Raw genomic sequence first — 19,084 nt, 5'->3', positions numbered from 1 at the left:
GTGCAACTCTTGCACACTTCATAATTGTTACTCAAATGCTTTTATGAAAAACATCCTGGTACTTGATGATACATATACATCAAATGCCACACACTGTAGATGAAACAGGGTGTCTTTAGGATTTGTCACCGAGTTGTGAAGACAATAAAAACTGGAAGGAATGACAGAGATCAGTCACTCTGCCAAAGGTTCACAGCAAAGAGTTTATGTCAGAACCATCTGGGTACTTTTCTAAAACGCAGACTCCCAGGTGGGTTCATACCCTGGGATTTTCCGTCAGTAGGTCTCATGTGGGGTCCAGAAATGTGTTATTTTATAAAGCTCCATGAAGTCCCACCCCAGTCCCACCGATTTAGACCAAACCTACACTTAACAGATGAGAAAGCTAAGATCTAAAAAAAACTATTTCCCTAGAATCAGAGAGTTAGTGGCAGAATGGGGGCCAGTTTATGATGATGATTTTAATTTAATAAAGTTTTCCAGGTGTCAGGCCCAGTGCTAAGTTCCTTACCTGCCTTGTTTCAGTGCACCCTTCCAACAACCAAGTGTGTACATTTCATAGGTGAAAAAAAATGAGTTTAAAGAGGTGAAGTGACCTTCACATCTCAGTCTTGGAACCTCCAAGCCCACGGTCTTCACCACTCGGAGCCTCCTTCTCCAGGGGTGAACCTTCCCTATCACATCACACCCCGTTCTCCCTCCAGTCTTCTCCAGGGAGCAGTCAAGGCCCAGAAGTGAGGAACTTGAGCAAGATCTGGAGGTGAAATTACTGTTTGGCTAAGAAAGCTTCTTTATTCTTGAGGGCCCTTTCAGGGCCCTGGGAGCGCCTCTAGCAATATGTTCATCGGGTCCTGCTATTTTCATATTTTATAATTTAAAAAAGATATTTCGTATTTTTTGTCTTAAAGAGGGCTCCACCCGTAAGAGGATGCAGCCGGGGGGAGGGCCCAAAAGAAGGATTTGTAATGGGATCTAGAACTCAGGGTGTCCAGGAAATATTAAAAATATGGGATGTCCTCACCCCCACAAGTCTGAGCTGGGGAACAGGACACAGGGAGCAGGGCCACTGAGTTGTTTGGCACAGCAACAGTTTTGCAGGTAACCTCTGGAATGGTCATTTAACAAATCTATAACTTGAACTGGTTTCATAGATATGTTAAATAGTTGTGGCTATACTTTGAGTCAGGGAGAAGGGAGTGACTCCCACCCAGGATGTAACTGGGAGGCAACTCCCCCTGGTTAGAGAGCTTGCATGAGAGCTTGGAGATGACTGGCTCCATGCCATGGGGCTACACCTGCCCAGACTTTAACTATGGCAGCCCAGAAAAGCTGGAAAATACGGGAGTATTGGCAAGTGTGGCTGATTGTGGGAGGAGTCGGAAATGGGGCTGCAGAGGAAGATTAGCACTGGAATTTAAACCCAAGCGTGGCAGCCATGACAAGAATCACAATGTGGCTTTGGCAGAGAATCACCACGCAGCTTTGGCAGGGGAGAATGACACGGCTTTGGGGCTCCCTTTGCCACACAGCTTAGGAAGCTGGAAAGCAAGATGTAGCAGCGATGCAGAGCTCTTCCCTTGGCAGTGTGGAAGAATGCAGGAGAGACGCTGCGGGAAGGAAAGGGGTGAAAAGACTGTTGCTGGTGGGCCATGAGAAGGTGCCATGTGGTTTTGGATTAAGGACTGGAGATCCCGGTGACAAAGCTGGTGGTTCTGGGAACCGAGGGAGGCCTACCAGCAGAGCACGGATCACTGGGAAGAACCGGGGGCTGCCTGAGGGACGGACTTCTATTTCTTTTCCAGAGATACAGTACCCCAGACCGGGCAAAGGGGGGAAGGAAGGACTGTGTGTTTGTGGGTGTTTTAAGGGACTTTGGGATTTTGATGAAAACATTAAGTCATTACTCTTACTCTTAAGTCTATATAACTTGAATAAATAATCCCTTTCCTTTTCACCAATCTCTAACATGAAGAGCTATAAATCTCTGGCGAGGGACAAAATGAACCTAGTACAAGGGGACTCCAGGAGAAGGGGCGTCCATTCAGTAACATTGTGGGACCCCCTTCCCTGGTGGCCAATCCGGGAAAACCATGGGAGACCACATGTGCAGTAGCTTTAAAGTAACACAACTATTTGCACATGTGCAGTAAAAGCCTGCCTAAACTAGCTAGGGAATATCCACCCTATAAGAATAGAGTCCCTCTAGCCCGTGAGGTCAATTTCTGCTTGGAGTTGGCCTGCTCCCGTGTTCTCTGCTATAAACTCTGGATGTTCGGTTCAATTCTTTGTCCTGATCACCAAGAACCTGGTTACTTGTGCCCACCTGTGACACTCCATATTGTCTACCATTACAGAACAGCAAAGGCAGAACCCCAATCAACCAACGTTTCTTTACCAAGCATCTCTCTGCCCCTCAGAACAAGTCACTGCTCCTTCTTGTCCTTACACTGCCCATGTGGGTGGGGAACGGACACACACCGGGTAACTTTCTGTTACCTATGTCATCGCTTCTGACTCAGGACATGAATGCCCAGCTGAGCTCTGGGGCTTTCTCTGTGGTGGTAATCCCTAGTGCCCATGGAGGGCAAATCCAGGCCCCAGCATCTTGGTCTCTCCTACTCCTGTGATATGGAGCTTCACAGCCCCCTGGCTTATAGCACTGTTCCTGTTCTCACGTGACAGTGATGTGGGTAAGAGAGGTGCCCATCAGATATTTGTGGTTCCCCTTCTATAGTATAGTGTTAGTACTGGGAAGTGGCTGCCAGCCAGGGATGACATTTCCCAGACTCCCTTGCAGTTAGCTGTGGTCATGTGGCTAAGCTGTAGTCAATGAAATATGAGTGATCACTTTAGGCCTAGCTGGTAAACCCTGTCCACAGGATACTCCTCCATGGTCACTCTCAGCTCTCAAGGAACTTCAAAGCTGCATGCTGAAGGTGGCTGAACTTCGGTGAACTTGAATCCCACAAGTGGGATGGCTGAGAAGATGTCTACCACACTAACCTGTGCCCCACTCAGAACTTCATGTTAGAAAGATACACAATTTCTATCGTATTTGGGGGAAGTTCTTTGTTAGTAATTAAAATAATTAATATTTCTCATTTTTCTTTTCTTGGGAATTGATACCCCTACTAAACCACTTGTCTACTGGGGAAATGCCAGGTTCTCATGTGACCCTAACCAACTGGCCACAGCTAAAGGGCCAGGGCTGGGTACCGAAATGAAGCAGAGCTAACCAATCTCTTCAAAGGATTCCTGAACCCATGACCCAGAAAGTCCACATGAGGAAGCCACCACCAAGGGAATCAGAGACGAAGGAATCCTTACTTTCGGATATGTCAAAGCCATATCTTTATCCTCGTCCTTCCTGTAGTTGGAGTTTCCTCCCTTCCTTGTTTCTCTGAGCCACTCAACTCCCCTGTGCCCCAGTTAGTCAGAACTGGGTTTCTGCCATTCAAAATCCAGGAGAGACTTGGTTAACATACACACCAGATGAAAGATAAAGTTGGGCAAATGTGCATGATAATGGTTGAGTAAAGATCTCTGGGCTGCTCCTCCAGCTACAAAATCCTGCCTCCACTGCCTCCAGGTTTCCACAGTCTCCAAAACACTCACAAATCTTTCCCCCACAAAGCCCACCCCTGGACTCTGCTCATACTTTGGGCATGGGCTCAAAGAGTCCATGGCCTCCAGTAAACTCCAGCCAGCAGGACAACTCAAAGAGAACACAATGATAAGAAAATTTACCTTTTCACTATCCAAAGAAGGCTCAGTGCCAGGTAGGCAATTGTGCTTAATAAATAAGCCAGAGGCAGATCATATGTGAAATTCTGAAATTTTACCCCATCAATGGTGTAATGTCCATAGAACAGGCAGGTATTTTCCAAGAAACCCTGAAAAAAAGTCACAGGCATGAGATCAGACTGGTAAGTTCACTGCAAGGAACCAGGAGACCAAGAACTCACATTCCAGTGTCCTTATTGTTTGCCCCTGAGTCCCCAGACACTAGAACGATCCCAGAGGCATGATGGGTACTTCGTGCTTAAGGAATAAAGAAAGCAGGAGTAAAACCTGAGCATTAAAAATACACAGGTCTAGTATCCAAAAATAAAATTAAGAAAACAATTCCATGTGCAGTAACAGCAAAAAATAACATACCTAGGAATAGATTTAACTGAAATATAAATCTTATAGTCTTTTATTTACCGATTTTAGAGAGAGGAAGGGGGGAGAGAGAGCCAGGGAGAAAAAGGGAAACATCAGTTTGTTATTCTAGTTATTTATGCATTCAGTGGTTGTGTAACAGGGTGCAGCCAAGAGGGGGGGCCAAGAAAAAGGATTTGGAATGGGGTCCAGAGCTCAGGGTATCCAGGAAATATTAAAATGTCCTCACTCCCCCTCCAGGTGTCAGTTGGGGGAAGGGACAAATGGAACAGGGCCATTGAGAGCTGTTTTGCATAGCAACAGTTTTGCAGCTGGAATGATTATTTAACATATCTATAACCTTTAACTGGTTTCATAGATATGTTAAATAGCTGTAGCCATGCTTTGAGCCAGGGAGAAGGAAGTGACTTCCACCCAAGACATAACTAGGGGCAGATCCCCTGAGTTACAGCACCTGCGTGGGAGCCTGGAGTTGATTGGCTCCAGGCCATGGGGCCATACCTGCCCCGACTAATGATGGCAGCCCAGTAAACTTGTAATAATACAGAAATACTGGCAGGTGTAACTGATTGTGGGAGGAGTCAGAAATGGGGCTGCAAAGAAGGATTGGCCCAGGGATTTACACCCAGATGTGGCAGCCATTAGAAGGAGAGCCACACTGTTTTGGAAGAGTGCAGATCCCTGCAGCCATTGCGGGAGAGAGCCATGCGGATTCAGCAGAGTAAGGATCCCCTCTTGGCCAGGTGAAAGAGAGAGCCATGTAGTTTTGGCAGAGTGAGGACCCCCTCTTTCCTAGGTGAAAGGGAAAATCACGCAGTTTTGCCGGAATGGAGAACCCTGCAACCAGGCGAAGGAGAAAGACACACGCTTTTGGTGGAGTGCGGACCCCTGCAGCTTTGGAGTGCTCCCTTTGGCCGTGTGGCCTGCAAAGCAGGAGAGACTTTGACCGGAAATTGGTACAAAGACCTCTTGCCAGGGGAAGGTGCTGCATGACTTTGGATTAATTGGAGATCCCGCCTGGACGTCAACACAGCTGATGATACAAGAGGCCTGGAAAAATGGACATGTGCTCTTTTCCTGATTTACGGTACCCAGAGCTGGGACAGGGGGAGAAGGGAGCGCTGTGTGTGTAGGTGTATACCCAAAAGGACTTTAATATTTTAATGAAGGCATTAGGTCTGAATAGCATTAAATAAATATTTTGTTTCCTTTTCACAAATCTCTGGAATTGAGAGATGTCTTTCCAATTGGCAGCGGACAGATGAGCCCAGTAGGTATTAATATACCGTCCTTGGGAGGGGCCCCCGTAGTTCTGTAGCAGTTTTTGGCATCCCTAGGTGGGCCAAATATTGCTCCCCCCACCCCCAGACCTCTGTTTAGTAACAGTTGCTTCCTGTATGTGTCTTGGCCAGGGATCAAACCCACAATCTTGGCATACAAGGATGATGCTCCAACCAACCAAGCTATCCAGCCAGGCTAAATCTTGTATTCTTAGAGCTAAAAAACATTGTTTAAATAATTCAAGAAGATCTAAATTAATGGAAAAACACCCCATGTTAATGGATCAGGAAATCCATGGCAATATTCCCCAAACTAATCTACAGTTTCAACATCCCTATTGGAATCCCAATGGGCTTCTTTGTAGAAAGTGCCAAGCTAATCCTATAGTTCATATGGAATTGAAAGAGCCCCAGACTAGCCAAAAAGATACTGAAAATAAAAGAACAAAGTTGGAGGACTCACACAGTCCAGGTTCAAAATTTGCTGCAAAACAATAGTAGTCAAGACAGTGAGGTATTAACATAAGAATAGACATATAGATCAATGGGAAATGAGTCCAAAAATAAATGCATATGTTTACAATTAATTAGTTTTTGATAAGGGAAAAGAATATAGTCTTTTCCAGAAATGGTGCTGAGATAACTGGATAGCTACATGCAAAAAACAAAACAAAAACAAAACTTGAACCCCTATCTTACACCATATGCAAAAGTTGACTTAAAGCACATGAAAGACCGAAATGTAAGAGCCAAAACTATACACTCTTAGAAAAAAAAATAGAGGACTGAATCTTCATGACCTTGGAAGGTCATGGCAATGGAACCTTAGATATGATCCCCAAAGAAATAATAGCAATAAAAGAAAAAATAAATTGGATTCTATCAGAATTTAAACTTTTGTGCTTCTAAGAACACTATCAAGAAAGTGAAGAGACAATCCAGAGAATAGGAAAAATTGCTTTTAAATCATATATCTGATAAGATACTTATAATATGGAATACATAAAAACCTCTTATAAAGATGGAGGCATAGGTGGAAACACTGTGCCTTCTCCCACAGCCAAGTTTGGATACAACAAAAGTTTTGGAGAACTAAGACACACCCAGAGACCAGAAAACCAAATTATACGGAAGTCTGACAGCTACGAACTGTTCAACAGGGACGGTAAGAGAGGCAGAGCCAGCAGCGGAGCAGGGTCGGGAAGGACAGACCTCGGAGCGCAGGCAGCCCGGACCTAGTCGGGGTGCAGGGCAGACTGACCAAGGTCGCACATTCGCGCGCAGTGAGACGGACCACGGACCAGTGAGCAGGCCCCAGGGGGCGAACCCAGTGGTGGAGGGCTGACAGCGGTGGCACACTCGAGTGCAGTGGAACGAAATGCGTGGGCCTAGTGACGGTGGTGGCTGCGGTGCTGGTGGGGGTCGCGGCAGCGGGCGCCGGAGGGAAGCCATTGTCCCTCTTTGACCCCGCCCCCACATACAACGTCACAACCCAGCCACTTAGTTGCCCTGTTCTAGTGAACACTTTAGGGCTCTGATCCTGCTACGGAACAGGCACGAACAGCCCAAAAGATGGTGCAAGAACTCAAAGTCCCAGGGCCAATAACTAAGCGACCGAGAAATTGCCAGCCTCTCAGAAGCACAACTCAAGACACTATTTATCAGGATGCTCACAGAACTGGTAGATTATAGTCACAAATTAGAGGAACATATGAAGGCTAAACTAATTGAAATGAAGGGAGATGGCCAGGAAACCAATAGTGATGGAAAGGAAAATGGGACTCAAATCAATGGAATGGACCAGAAGGAAGAACGAAACATCCGACCAGAAAGGAATGAAGAAATGAGAATTCAAAAAAATGAGGAGAGGCTTAGGAACCTCCAGGACATCTTTAAACATTCCAACATCCGGATTATAGGGGTACCAGAAGGGGGAAAGAAACAGCCACGAGTGGAAAATTTATTTGAACAAATAATAAAGGAGAACTTCCCCAGTCTGGCAAAGGAAATAGACTTCCAGGAAATCCAGGAAGCTCAGAGAGTCCCAAAGAAGTTGGACCCAAGAAGGAACACACCAAGGCACATCATAATTACATTAGCCAAGACTAAAATGAAGGAGAGAATCCTAGAAGCAGCAAGGGATAAGGGGACAGTCACCTACAAAGGAGTACCCATCAGACTGTCAGCGGATTTCTCAAAAGAGACCTTACAGGCAAGAAGGGGCTGGAAAGAAGTATTCCAAGTCATGAAATCCAAAGACCTACAGCCAAGATTGCTTTATCCAGCAAAACTTTCATTTAGAATGGAAGGACAGATAAAGTGCTTCTCAGATAAGGTCAAGTTCAAGGAGTTCATCATCACCAAGCCCTTATTATATGAAATGCTAAAGGGACTTATATAAGAAAAAGAAGATGAAAAATATGAACAGTGAAAGGACAGCAAACACACAGTTATTAACAACCACACCTAAAACAAAAGCAAACCAAGAGGACAGCTAGATCAGGAGTGGAACCATAGAAATGAAGAACACATGGAGGGTTAGAAACAGGGGGGTGGGAGGGGGAGAAGGGGGGAGAAGGCACAGAAAATAGCATAGATGGTAGGTAGAAAATAGATAGGGGGGAGGGCAAGAATAGTGGGGGAAATATAGAATCTAAAGAAGTTGAGACACATGGACATAAACTAAAGGGGGGGGGAATGGTGGGGGAGGGGTGTGCAGGGTGGAGGGGAATGAAGGGGGGAATAGAACAACTGTAATGGTATAATCAATAAACTATATTTTAAAAAAAAACCTCTTACAACTCCACAATAAAAAGACATATAATCCAATTAAAAACAGAAAGAGGATCCAAGGAGACATTTAATGTCAGAAGATACGCAAATGGCCATAAGCACATGAAAAGATGCTCAACTCATTAGTCATTAGGGAAATGCAGATAAAAACCACAAAGACATTTCATTTCATACAAACCAGAGTGGCTATACTAAAAAAAATCGGGTAAAATAGCAAGTGCTGACAAGGATGTGGGGACATCAGAAGCCTCATACAGTGCTGGTGAGAATATAAAATTGTGCAGCCACTTCGGAAGGCTGGAATTTCCTCAGAATTAGAGATAGGGTTACCATTTGGCCCAGTGATTCCACTCCTAGGTCTATATCCCCAAAGAAGTGAAAATGTACCTCCACACAAAATCTCGTGCTTGAATGTTCATCGCAGCGCTATTCACAATAGCCAAAAGGTGGAAACAACCCAAGCGCCCACCGTGAATGAATGAACACAATGTGGTACTGCATACGATGGAACCGCATTTGGCCATGACAAGGAATGAAAGACTGATAGATGCTACAACATGGATGAACCTTAAAAACGTGTCAAGTGAAAGAAGCCAGAGACAACAGGTCACATATTATATGATTCCATTTATATGAAATGTCATATAAGACATTTAATATCTTAAGAGTAAGTGCATGATAGAGACACAAAGTAGATTAATGGTTGCTTAGGGCTAATAATGTGGATTGGGAAGTGATAGCTAAAGGGTAGGACATTCCTTTCTGAGGTGATGAAATATAAAATCGATTGTGGTAATGATTATACAACTCAGTGAGTACACTAAAAACCACTGAATTGAACCCTTTAAGTGGGTGAATTAGATGATAGATAAATTATATTTCAATAAAGCTGTTAGCCACAAAATAAGGAAAAAAGTGACCTGTGTGAACACAGAGCACAGAACAGTCCCTGACTTCTTATGGAAAGAGTAACCGATCATCTTGGATTCCTCCTTGGACAGCAGGAAAATTCCAGGAGAGTGAGAAGAGAACATACACGGAAGCGGCGGTACAGGTAGCACAGAGTTGTTCAGCACAGCGTTGTTGGAGGCAACCTGAATGCCCATCAACAGGGGCCTGGCTACAGCATGAAAAATCCATATTCTAAAACACTAAGCAAGCCCTTATAAGCGCATGAGANCCCTTTAAATGGGTGAATTAGATGATAGATAAATTATACTTCAATAAAGCTGTTAGCCACAAAATAAGGAAAAAAGTGACCTGTGTGAACACAGAGCACAGAACAATCCCTGACTTCTTATGGAAAGAGTAACCGATCATCTTGGATTCCTCCTTGGACAGCAGGAAAATTCCAGGAGAGTGAGAAGAGAACATACACGGAAGCGGCGGTACAGGTAGCACAGAGTTGTTCAGCACAGCGTTGTTGGAGGCAACCTGAATGCCCATCAACAGGGGCCTGGCTACAGCATGAAAAATCCATATTCTAAAACACTAAGCAAGCCCTTATAAGCGCATGAGAAAGGGCAAGAAGGCTATGAACCTTAGTGTTCAAGATTCAGTGACCTCTGGAGAGGGGTACTTTCATGTTTTGCTCTATACATTCTAAGTTTTTTATGACAACCATGTATTGTTATATTAACTAAGTAAAATTTTTAACAGAAAAAAAATGTAGAAACAGAAGACTCCATCTTCTTTTTAACTCTCCCAAAGGCGGGGTACACAGGCCATAAAAACCTGCCCAACAACACGAAACCTGTTTATATTTACTTAGGGTTGATATCAGGGTTGCCATTAATCTCTCCCTCAAAATCGTGTAACTTTTCAGGGTAAAGGGTCACTGGGCCAGGGAAATCATTTTTCTGGTTTTATAACGAGCTTGGCTCAATTGTTTTCAACACAGACAAACCACTGTTAGATCTCGCTGGCTATCTCTAAGGCTAATTTAAACTTAAATTTTTGTATTCATTGATTTGAGACACTCACACACACAGAGAGAAACAGGGATATGTTTTTTCCATTTATGTATGCACTCATTGGTTGATTCCTGTATGTGTCCTGACTGGGGATGGAACCTGCGACTTTGGTGTATCAGGATGACACTGTAACAAACTGAGCAACCCAGCCAGGTCCTAAATTGAAATTTTCAATAAAATGAAAATTCAGTCTCTTGGTCACACTAGCCCTATTTCAAGTGCTCAAGAGTTAGTGGCACCCTGGCTGGTGTAGCTCAGTGGGTTGAGCACAGGCCTGCGAACCAGAGGATCGCAGTTTGATTCCCAGTCAGGGCACATGCCTGGGTTGCAGGCCAGTTCCCAGCAGGGGCTAGTTCCCAGCAGGGGATGCACAAGAAGCAACCATACATTGATATTTCTCTTCCTCTCTCCTTCCCTTCCCCTCTAAAGATAAATAAATAAAATATTAAAAAAAAAGAATTAGTGGCTATTGTATTTTACAGCCCAGTTCTAGAACATTTTCATCACTGTAGAAAATTCTCTTGAACAGGGCTGTTCTTTGTAATACATACTTCACCGAACACTGATAATCGGGTGCATCTAAGTCTCCTATAAAATATTTCCTATAAGGAAGGAGGTTATGATGTATGGAGCTCCTACAGATTTCTTGTTGGGGATGTAAAAAGAAATGGGGCTAACAGCAGTTCTGGGACTTGGTACCACCTTGATTTCACCAGCTGCATGACCTTGGGTGAGTCACTGAATTTTTCTCCTTGCATAGTGAACATCTCAATACCCACCTGACAATTCCTCTCAGTTGTTTTGAGAAAACCATCAGAAATGTAAAAAGCACTTTTTCAGAATTAAATGCAATGGACAAATTCAGTATATTCTATTTAGCTACTCAGAAAATTGGAAGTTCAATGACATATTACTCTGATACTGATAACTTTCAAAAAGATATTTTTATAAATATCGAATGGAGTGATTCTCAACTAGGAGCAATTTTGTCCCCCAGGACACATTAGGCGGTGTCTGGAGACACTGGTTGTCACAGCTGTGGAACTCCTACTGGCACCTAGTGGGTGGAGGCCACGGAGGCTGCCTGCACCCTGCAGTGCACAGGACGGGTTCCCAGGGCAAAGGATTACTGGGCCTGAGGTACTGACAGTGCTGAGGTGAAGAAACCCTGATCTAAAAGGCAGATGGTCGCTTTTCATAGCTGCGCTCTTATTTGCTGAAAAAAAGTGGCATCAGAAAATGAAAGCTCACAAAAAATCATTTTTTAGAAGGTAAAACCCTTTGAAGGATGAGATTAATACCACTGTAGAGAAGGGGGTGTTAACCTGGGATTAGTAAACTGTTAAAAGACTGCAGGAAACGTGTATGCATACATACCAATGTGGCATGCACACACACATGTATGATCATATGTGCATGTGTGTGCACCAGGCATGTCTGTGTGTGTAATCTGCACAGAAGAGCCATAGCTTTTATCCTCGTGGCCTAGAACCCCTAAATGTTAGGTCTTCACTGAAATTTTTCTATGGGGGAACTCAGTATTTTGTTGCTGGTCAATAGAAAAGGTGGCAGGGGCCAGGAAAAGGACAATGGCTGAGGACAGTGGCCGAAAGTGACACAGCACATCTCCTGCATGTTCTAGCTGGGTGCAGATGGACATTAGCCTTGCGGATGAGGTCACCGCAAATCCGGTTCCTGTCACAGGTGCTGTATCAACCCTGTGTTTGGCTCTCACTGAAGACATTCAGGAAACTGATGTCTAAATTGGACTTGAGGGCCCAAATACAGAATTATGTTCAATACTTACAGTGCCAGAGAGCAAGTCTATGATGTAACTGTAAAAGTAGATGAGTCCAGAACTACTTATTGGATATACTGTGCATTGAATATCTGCAAACAAACAAAAAAATAAAACATGATCAGTGGAAATGGCTTTACAGTCTAACTTGCCTAGCACACTTTGCCGTAGACATGCACATACGTATTTGCATACACCTTTAGATGTCATACATACTGGTGTATTTGTGTAGGGATGTGTTTGTATGTTTGTGATTTTCTATTTGCAAACTGAACTCCAATACACCAAGTACAGTAACATTTCCCCTTTTACTATTCTCCCTAAACATCTGAAGATGTATGCTTTTCCTAGACGTTTTGCATCTGGGTCCACTTACAGTAATATTTTCTGCTTGTGTTGGTATTTTGTGTTTTAGGGTTCATGTTTACACAGGTTTTACAATGTGTGATTGATATAATCATTATTTCATTTAAGCACATCCAATTTTAAAAGATCTCTATGTGTGTGCAAATAATCATGTGGTTTCATTTGAAAAATATATATTTACATATATGTAATTAACTAAAATATATATTTACATATATGTAATTAACTAAAAATTATTTGACTAACAATTTTAGTGACACTATCATATCCTTGAATTAATTCACTTCTGTATCAGTCAACTATTGCTGTGTAACAAATAACCTCAAAGCCTCAGTAACTTCACACACCAACCATTTATTTTCTTATTCACAGATCTGCAGTTGGGGTTAATTCAGCTGATTTAGGCTGAGCCAGGTTAGATTCTAGGCTTCCACTTGGGCTCAGGTCTGCTCCCCATGACTCCATTCTGGGGCCCAAGATGAAGAGGAAATGGCCACCTGGGGCATGCTCTGCTCATGGTTTGTTTCATAAGGCAAGCCACACAAAGCCATTTCAAGCTAAGACTCTACTAGACAGAACAAGCCACGTGGCCAAGTGCAGTATCTTTGGAGCAGGAAGTACTCTCTGCCCACAGTGAGAGGCTCTGCAAAGTCACAATTACAGGGGAGCAACAAATTGGGGAAAATAATACAATCTATCACCCTTTTCTGGGTCTTAGTTTCCCTGCTGTTAAAATAAGAGAGGTGAACCAGTTTCTTTAAGGTCAAATTCAGCTATGCTGTTTTATAATTCTGACATGCGTATGCTCATTTATTCCTTCAACAAACATTACTTAATCACTTAGATGTTGGAGATAAAAATGATGAGTAAGAAGCAGTTTCTGCCCTCGAAAAGCTCACCACCAAAGGGTAAAGAAAGACTAGCGGAAGTTAGGTTTACCTGAGTACTCAAACAGTTGCATGAACACGGTATTATAAGGAGAGGAGGAGGACATTCTATTTGAGAGGAGTCAGGAAAATGAGATGAGAGGCCGGCTCCTCTGCTCCCCACTCACTGTTCTCCAGCCTGGAGGCTGGCCAACCGTAGCCCAAATCTGGCCAGCTGCCTGTTTTTGTTAATACAGAGTTATGGAAACTCATCCATGCCCATTCACGACATTTGTCTGTGGCCACTTTTGCACCACAATGGCAACATTGAAAAGTGGCAACAGAGACTGGATGGCCTGCAAAACCCAAAATATTGATTCGCTGGCCCTTTATAGGAAAAGCCATGCCAGGCTTTTTGTTTCTCTAATACACTGAGTCACTTCCCAGCTCTGGACCTTCTCAGATGCTGTTCTTCTGCATGAAGATGCTTCCCTGAGGTCTTCAACAGCTGCCCTCTCCTCACCCTCCTGGTGTGGGCTTCAATGTCCCTGCCTTCACAGAGGGCTTTGAGGACCCCTCAGCCAGCAGGGTGTCCAACTTCTCAGGACTTCACCTGTTCCTTTTCCTCATTGCCCAGTTCATGCCTTCTCTACTTTGTGTGGTTAGTTCCTTAAAGCCCACCTTCTGCTAGAATGTATTAGCACTATGGATAGAGGTGGGGTCCTCAGTGCCAGACTCGGGGCCCAGCACACAGTAGATGCTCAATAAACAGTTGATAAAGGAATGAAGAAGTGAAGGAAGGTAAGAAAAGGAAGAGAAAGACTTCTGATCCTTTTCTTAAGGAACAGTATTTACTAGATAAGTTTTTTTTTTTTTTAAAAAAGGCGTATGTGTGCAGGGGGAGGGTACAGTCAGAGGAAAAGATGAGAAAGAAGGGATGCACCCTGACCACACTTAGTTCAACTGCGTTTTCCACAGGAGGGTGTCTCTCCTGCTACCATGGCTCTGCCTACGGCTAAAGGGAGAAATGACCAGGCGGCCAGGCTGAGTGGTTAAGTGCCCAGGCTCCAGATGCACATAACAGGCAGAATGGCATCCAGTGCTTTTAGAAAGAAATAACACTTAGAAGAAAAAGCAGCTGCCATTTATTGAATATCTCCCATGTGCTGAGCATTGCATCATTTAGTACTCATTTTAAAATTGTGAGTAGTGCTTACTTATTTAAACATTTTTATTTTCTGTGTTAAATAATATAGAATTTATATTAGTGTCTCCAATGATTTATAGTTTAAATAAGCATTATTTTTAACAAGCTAAGTATTAAATAATGAGATGTTATTTGAATAATGGCATTAACCATCTCAGTATTTAAATTATCACCTCCATTCTATGCATAAGGAAACTGAGGCTCAGAAAGTCTCACCAACGAGCAGAGCTGGGCCTTGGAACCGAACCCAGGGTTTCCACAGAGCAGCAGGCAACACGTGTCTGTAAAGTGGATTTATTGGAAAAAGAGAAGGAAGCATCTGGCATACAGCAGGCACTCAGTAGGAATGCCAAAGCCCTGAACAAAATCAGGGTTTCCATGGTACTCTTATTTTATTTTGAAGTACGGCAGGATTAAGACAGAAACCATCGTGATAAGGAGGAATGTTTAGGGCCCCAGAAGCGATTCTAGAGGAGGGTTCTTCTAGGGAGAGGAATGACGTGGTAAGAGAAGCACGAGGCTGCCACTTCTAGCCCCAGCGCAGAACCTGGTACTAACCGGTAATCAACCGTCTGTAGAGTGACTGGGAAGTCTTCCCACTTGAATAAACAAAATGCCCAGAAGGTGTGACTTATGTTAAGGAGTCAGTAAGAAAACACAGGTCCAGCCCTTGCTGCTGGCACCGTTGATGTTTAATAAATGGTAGCCCTGAGCATCACCATTATCGGAGATGAGAATCTTGAAAAGAAAACACTGAAGTACATTGTATTATGTTTGCTAAATATTCCACTTCCCAACCCTGCGGCTCTCCTCTCAAATGCCTTGCTGAACTCAGGAGGGGCCAAGTGGCTGGCTTTAGCTAATGACATGTGTCGGCTTCAGGCAGAAGCTGTAGGAGCCAGCACATTTGTCATGGTTCTTTTTCCTTTGGACACAGTGACTGTCAATGGTCCAGAAAGAGGTTGCTCCACCAGCTTGGGCTCCAGTGTGAGGACAACATGGAGAAAAGCCACCAACAAACAGTGATGGACTTATACCGTGAGCAAGAAAGAAACCTTTGTGGTTATTAGGTACTGAGAGTCACAGGGCCATTTGTTTCTGTGGCAGGACACAGCCCATCTTGACTAATACAGTCACCCAAGACTAAGAATATAAAGATTCCTAAAGAAGAAAGCATTATAACCAGATAAACACTCCTCAGGCCTTAGACTCACCCACATCTTTGGATGGAATAAGCACAAAGCTGCTGTTGGTGATCTTGTATTTGGTGAGCAAGACTGGTAGCAAAACTAGCATAAAGATGATCAGAAATATCACCAAATTCAGCAACACCAGAAATCGCAAGAAGGAGAAGTAGGACTGAATCCCAGTGCCAAATTTCCCTAGAGAAAAAGAAATCCAGACATCACTGACCAGAAGTATTGACCCACTACCCACTCCAGATTTATTCAACTACTGTGGGGCTGAAGTTGGAGGAATCCTGGTGGAAGGGAAGGAGAAAAACACATTTCTTTTCTTTTTTTTTTTTTTTACCATTGGCTTTAGGGCTCTGCTTCTAGTGGTTTGACCTTTGATTTGTCAATATACATTCAATCTTAAATTAACCATTTGAGAATGGTGTGCAGAAGGATTCAATCGTTATCTTTGCTCATGTGAAAATCTAATTCATCCCAGTGCCATTTATTGAAAGACTATCCTTTCCCCAGTGAATTACCATAGTGCTTAGGTACTGACCATAATGTACGAAGTTGTTTCTGAATTGTCTATTCTCTTCTATTGTTCTGTATGTCTATCCTTGCACCAATACCAGACTGTCTAATTACTGTAGACATACAATAATGCTTGACATACAGTGCTGTAAGTCTTTCAAGTGTTGTTCTTCCTCGGGTATGCTTCATCCTCTGCATTTCTATATAAACTTTAGAATACGTATATTAATTTTCACACAGATACACACACACACAAAATCTGCTGAGATTCTGATTGGGGTTGCATGGACTATACATGAGCTAATTCGAGGACAAGTGACAGTTTTATACTGACTCTTCTGATCCATGACCATGACATATTTAGATTCTTTAATTTCAATATTGTATATTTTAGGTGCAGAGTGACTACTTATATCTTCCTTTATACATTCTGTATTCCTAGTATTACATTTTTTCTAATGCTATTGTAAATTGTGTCATTTGAAAATATTCATTTTTAAGTGTTTGTCATTGGTATATAGAAATGCTCCTGGTTTTATGTAGATATTGTATCTAGCAACTTCACTTTAAAGACATTTTATTTCTTCCTTTGCACTCTCCCTGCCTTTCCCCTCCATTATTGTGCATTGGCTAGGACTTCCAGGACGATGTAGATTGGAATCAGTGCTAACTAGCACCCTTTTTCTCATTCTCAATCTTGGGGAAATATTTCCATAGTTCACCATTAAATACGATGCTTGCTGCAGAATTTTTATAGATGTATTTACTAAATTAAGAAAGTTCCCATCTATTTTTTATTTGCTAAGAATGGGAATTGAATTTTGTCAATTATGTGCATTTGCTGGGGTAAGCATGTACTTTTTAATCCTTATTCTGTTAAGGATTACACTAGTTGATTTTTCAAGAGGAAAACAAACTTTCCACCACATAATGATGAAATTACTAAGGACAGTCAGAAAGCACCTCAAGTGAGGTATCTGCCTGTTCTCTGGGGGAGCAAAGAACATCTTCTGAGACTGAAGCTAAAAGAGACCCACACTCTTTGCTTCTCTCTAGTCCCAGCAACGCTGCCTGCCGGAGCAAGCAGCTTGACTATCACACCTTCATTCCCTCCCACACGAGCACCTCGCCAGCCACGACATCACAGGAGTGGAAGGAGTGAATTCACTGAAGAGAAGATCAAGGTTCCACCTCCCCAGGGAGAAACTACCCTCCAAAACACAAGCCGCTTTCTGAATGAAAATCTCCAGAAGGGCCACCCCTTAACAGGAGAGGCGTGGCAGGTAACACCTTTGCCTCTGGAGCTTGACTGCTTGGGTTCAGATTCTGGGTCTGCTCTGTCCTAGCCAGTGAATTTGCACAAATAGTTGAACTTCTTTGAGCCATGCACGTGATACATACCCGTGTGAAAAAACCTTGTCAGGACCAACAGAGATAATATGAGTAAAATTTTTAACACAAGGCCTGGTTTGTAGTGAAGGGTCAATAAAGGTTAGCTTTTACTATTAAATTCCACTCCAAACATGATGTTCACTTGCCTTTCAAAAGTGGATGGTTGAAGTTGTAAGTTTCTAATGAAACGTTTTAGAAACTGTTTATATTCTCTCCATAAAACAAAACCCAGAAAAGGTAATTCATTGAAGAAATTACCAATGGTATTTTATAGGTCTTATACTAGTAATAATGGGGACAACAACTTCTTCCATTTATCCTGCAACATTTCTTACAAACTTTACAAGATTTTCATTCTAACAGTTTTGAGGAGACTCCTGTAAATCATTTTGCTTTATGGTAGAAACTATGTAATCCTAAAAGGTTTTTTTCCCTCTCGCTCTGTTGTATCACCCTAATGTTGAATTGTTTCTTTTTCCTAATTTTATACTTTGGCAGAACTTCCAGTTTTTGTATACTTGCTATAGAATGAATTGTGCTTCCCCCCAATTCACATGTTGGAGCCCTAAGCCCCAGTGGGATGGTGTTTAGAGGCGGGGCCTGTGGGAGATGATGAGGATTAGATGAGGTCATGAGGATGGGGCCCTTTTGATGAGATTAGTGCCCTTGTAGGAAGAGGCATCAGTGCAAACCTTCTCTCTCTCCCATTCCCTCTCTCCTGGAGTGTGCACAGAAAAGGGGTCATGTGAGGACATAGTGACAAGGTGGCCTGATCGTGAACTTGCAGTCTCCAGAGCCCTAAGAAAATGAATGTCTGTAGTCTAAGCCCCCCCCCTCCCAGTCTATGGTACTTTGTCACAGCAACCTGAGCTGCCTAGTGCAGTACCACATCCCATTGTCACCATGATGGGAAAGTAGGAATTCTCGGTATCTTCAGAGCCATGGGCACCCGTGGCCGTGTGAACCACACCTTAGAATAATGCTTTAAGTGCACAACATACAAACAAAACCAAATTTGTGAGAGCATAACACACGAGCATCTTCATTAGCACAGTAAATAACAAGATCTAGTGGCAGATCTGACAACTGCTGTGATTTCAAAGTAGGGAAGAGCACAAATGGTTTTCTAAGATAACTACAACCAGAAGGAACAGAAGCATATCTGTGATTTTTCTGAAGACAAAGACACAGTTAGCCTTCTGCTGATCCCAAGTGTGCGGTTGCTTATATTTGTGGAAGGAAACGCTAGATTCCAGCTACAAGTTGGTGTGGACAGAGCCGTACTCGTCCCTCAAGCACTGCTGTGGAGGAGCACGTGCAGAGAGTGGGGCGCGCTACCTTCTATGCTGCGAATGTCCTCCCGCCACAGCTCCAGGTGGGTTGTCATCTCACGAGCTTTCTCTAGGAACCGCTTCCAAGACTTGCTGCTGTACCGTTTCCACTGGTCCCACTCGGACAGATACTTCATCTGGGTCTCCTGAATCTCCCTGCATTAAAAAACGAGCATGGCTATGACTATGGCAGCACTGCCAAGCC

At 43.3% G+C, this 19,084-nt stretch overlaps 1 protein-coding gene across 1 annotated transcript in view; it reads right to left on the bottom strand.

The window, feature by feature from the left end:
* TMC7 (transmembrane channel like 7) overlaps positions 1 to 19,084 on the bottom strand; it is a 59,456-nt gene that overhangs the window by 20,525 nt on the left and 19,847 nt on the right. The window contains exons 3-6 of the mRNA XM_037067726.1: positions 18,887 to 19,035; positions 15,662 to 15,829; positions 12,018 to 12,100; positions 3,748 to 3,893 (exon numbers count right to left, since the gene is read on the bottom strand). Coding sequence (XP_036923621.1) covers positions 3,748 to 3,893; positions 12,018 to 12,100; positions 15,662 to 15,829; positions 18,887 to 19,035 — 546 coding nt within the window. The remainder of the gene's footprint in view (positions 1 to 3,747; positions 3,894 to 12,017; positions 12,101 to 15,661; positions 15,830 to 18,886; positions 19,036 to 19,084) is intronic.

The sequence above is a fragment of the Sturnira hondurensis genome, unplaced genomic scaffold (genome assembly GCF_014824575.4).
Source record: "Sturnira hondurensis isolate 20B ecotype Veracruz unplaced genomic scaffold, ASM1482457v3 Scaffold0017394, whole genome shotgun sequence".
NCBI classification, from domain to species: Eukaryota; Metazoa; Chordata; class Mammalia; order Chiroptera; family Phyllostomidae; genus Sturnira; species Sturnira hondurensis.
Note: the sequence above shows the minus strand (reverse complement) of the source record. Positions and strands in the feature narration are given on the sequence as shown.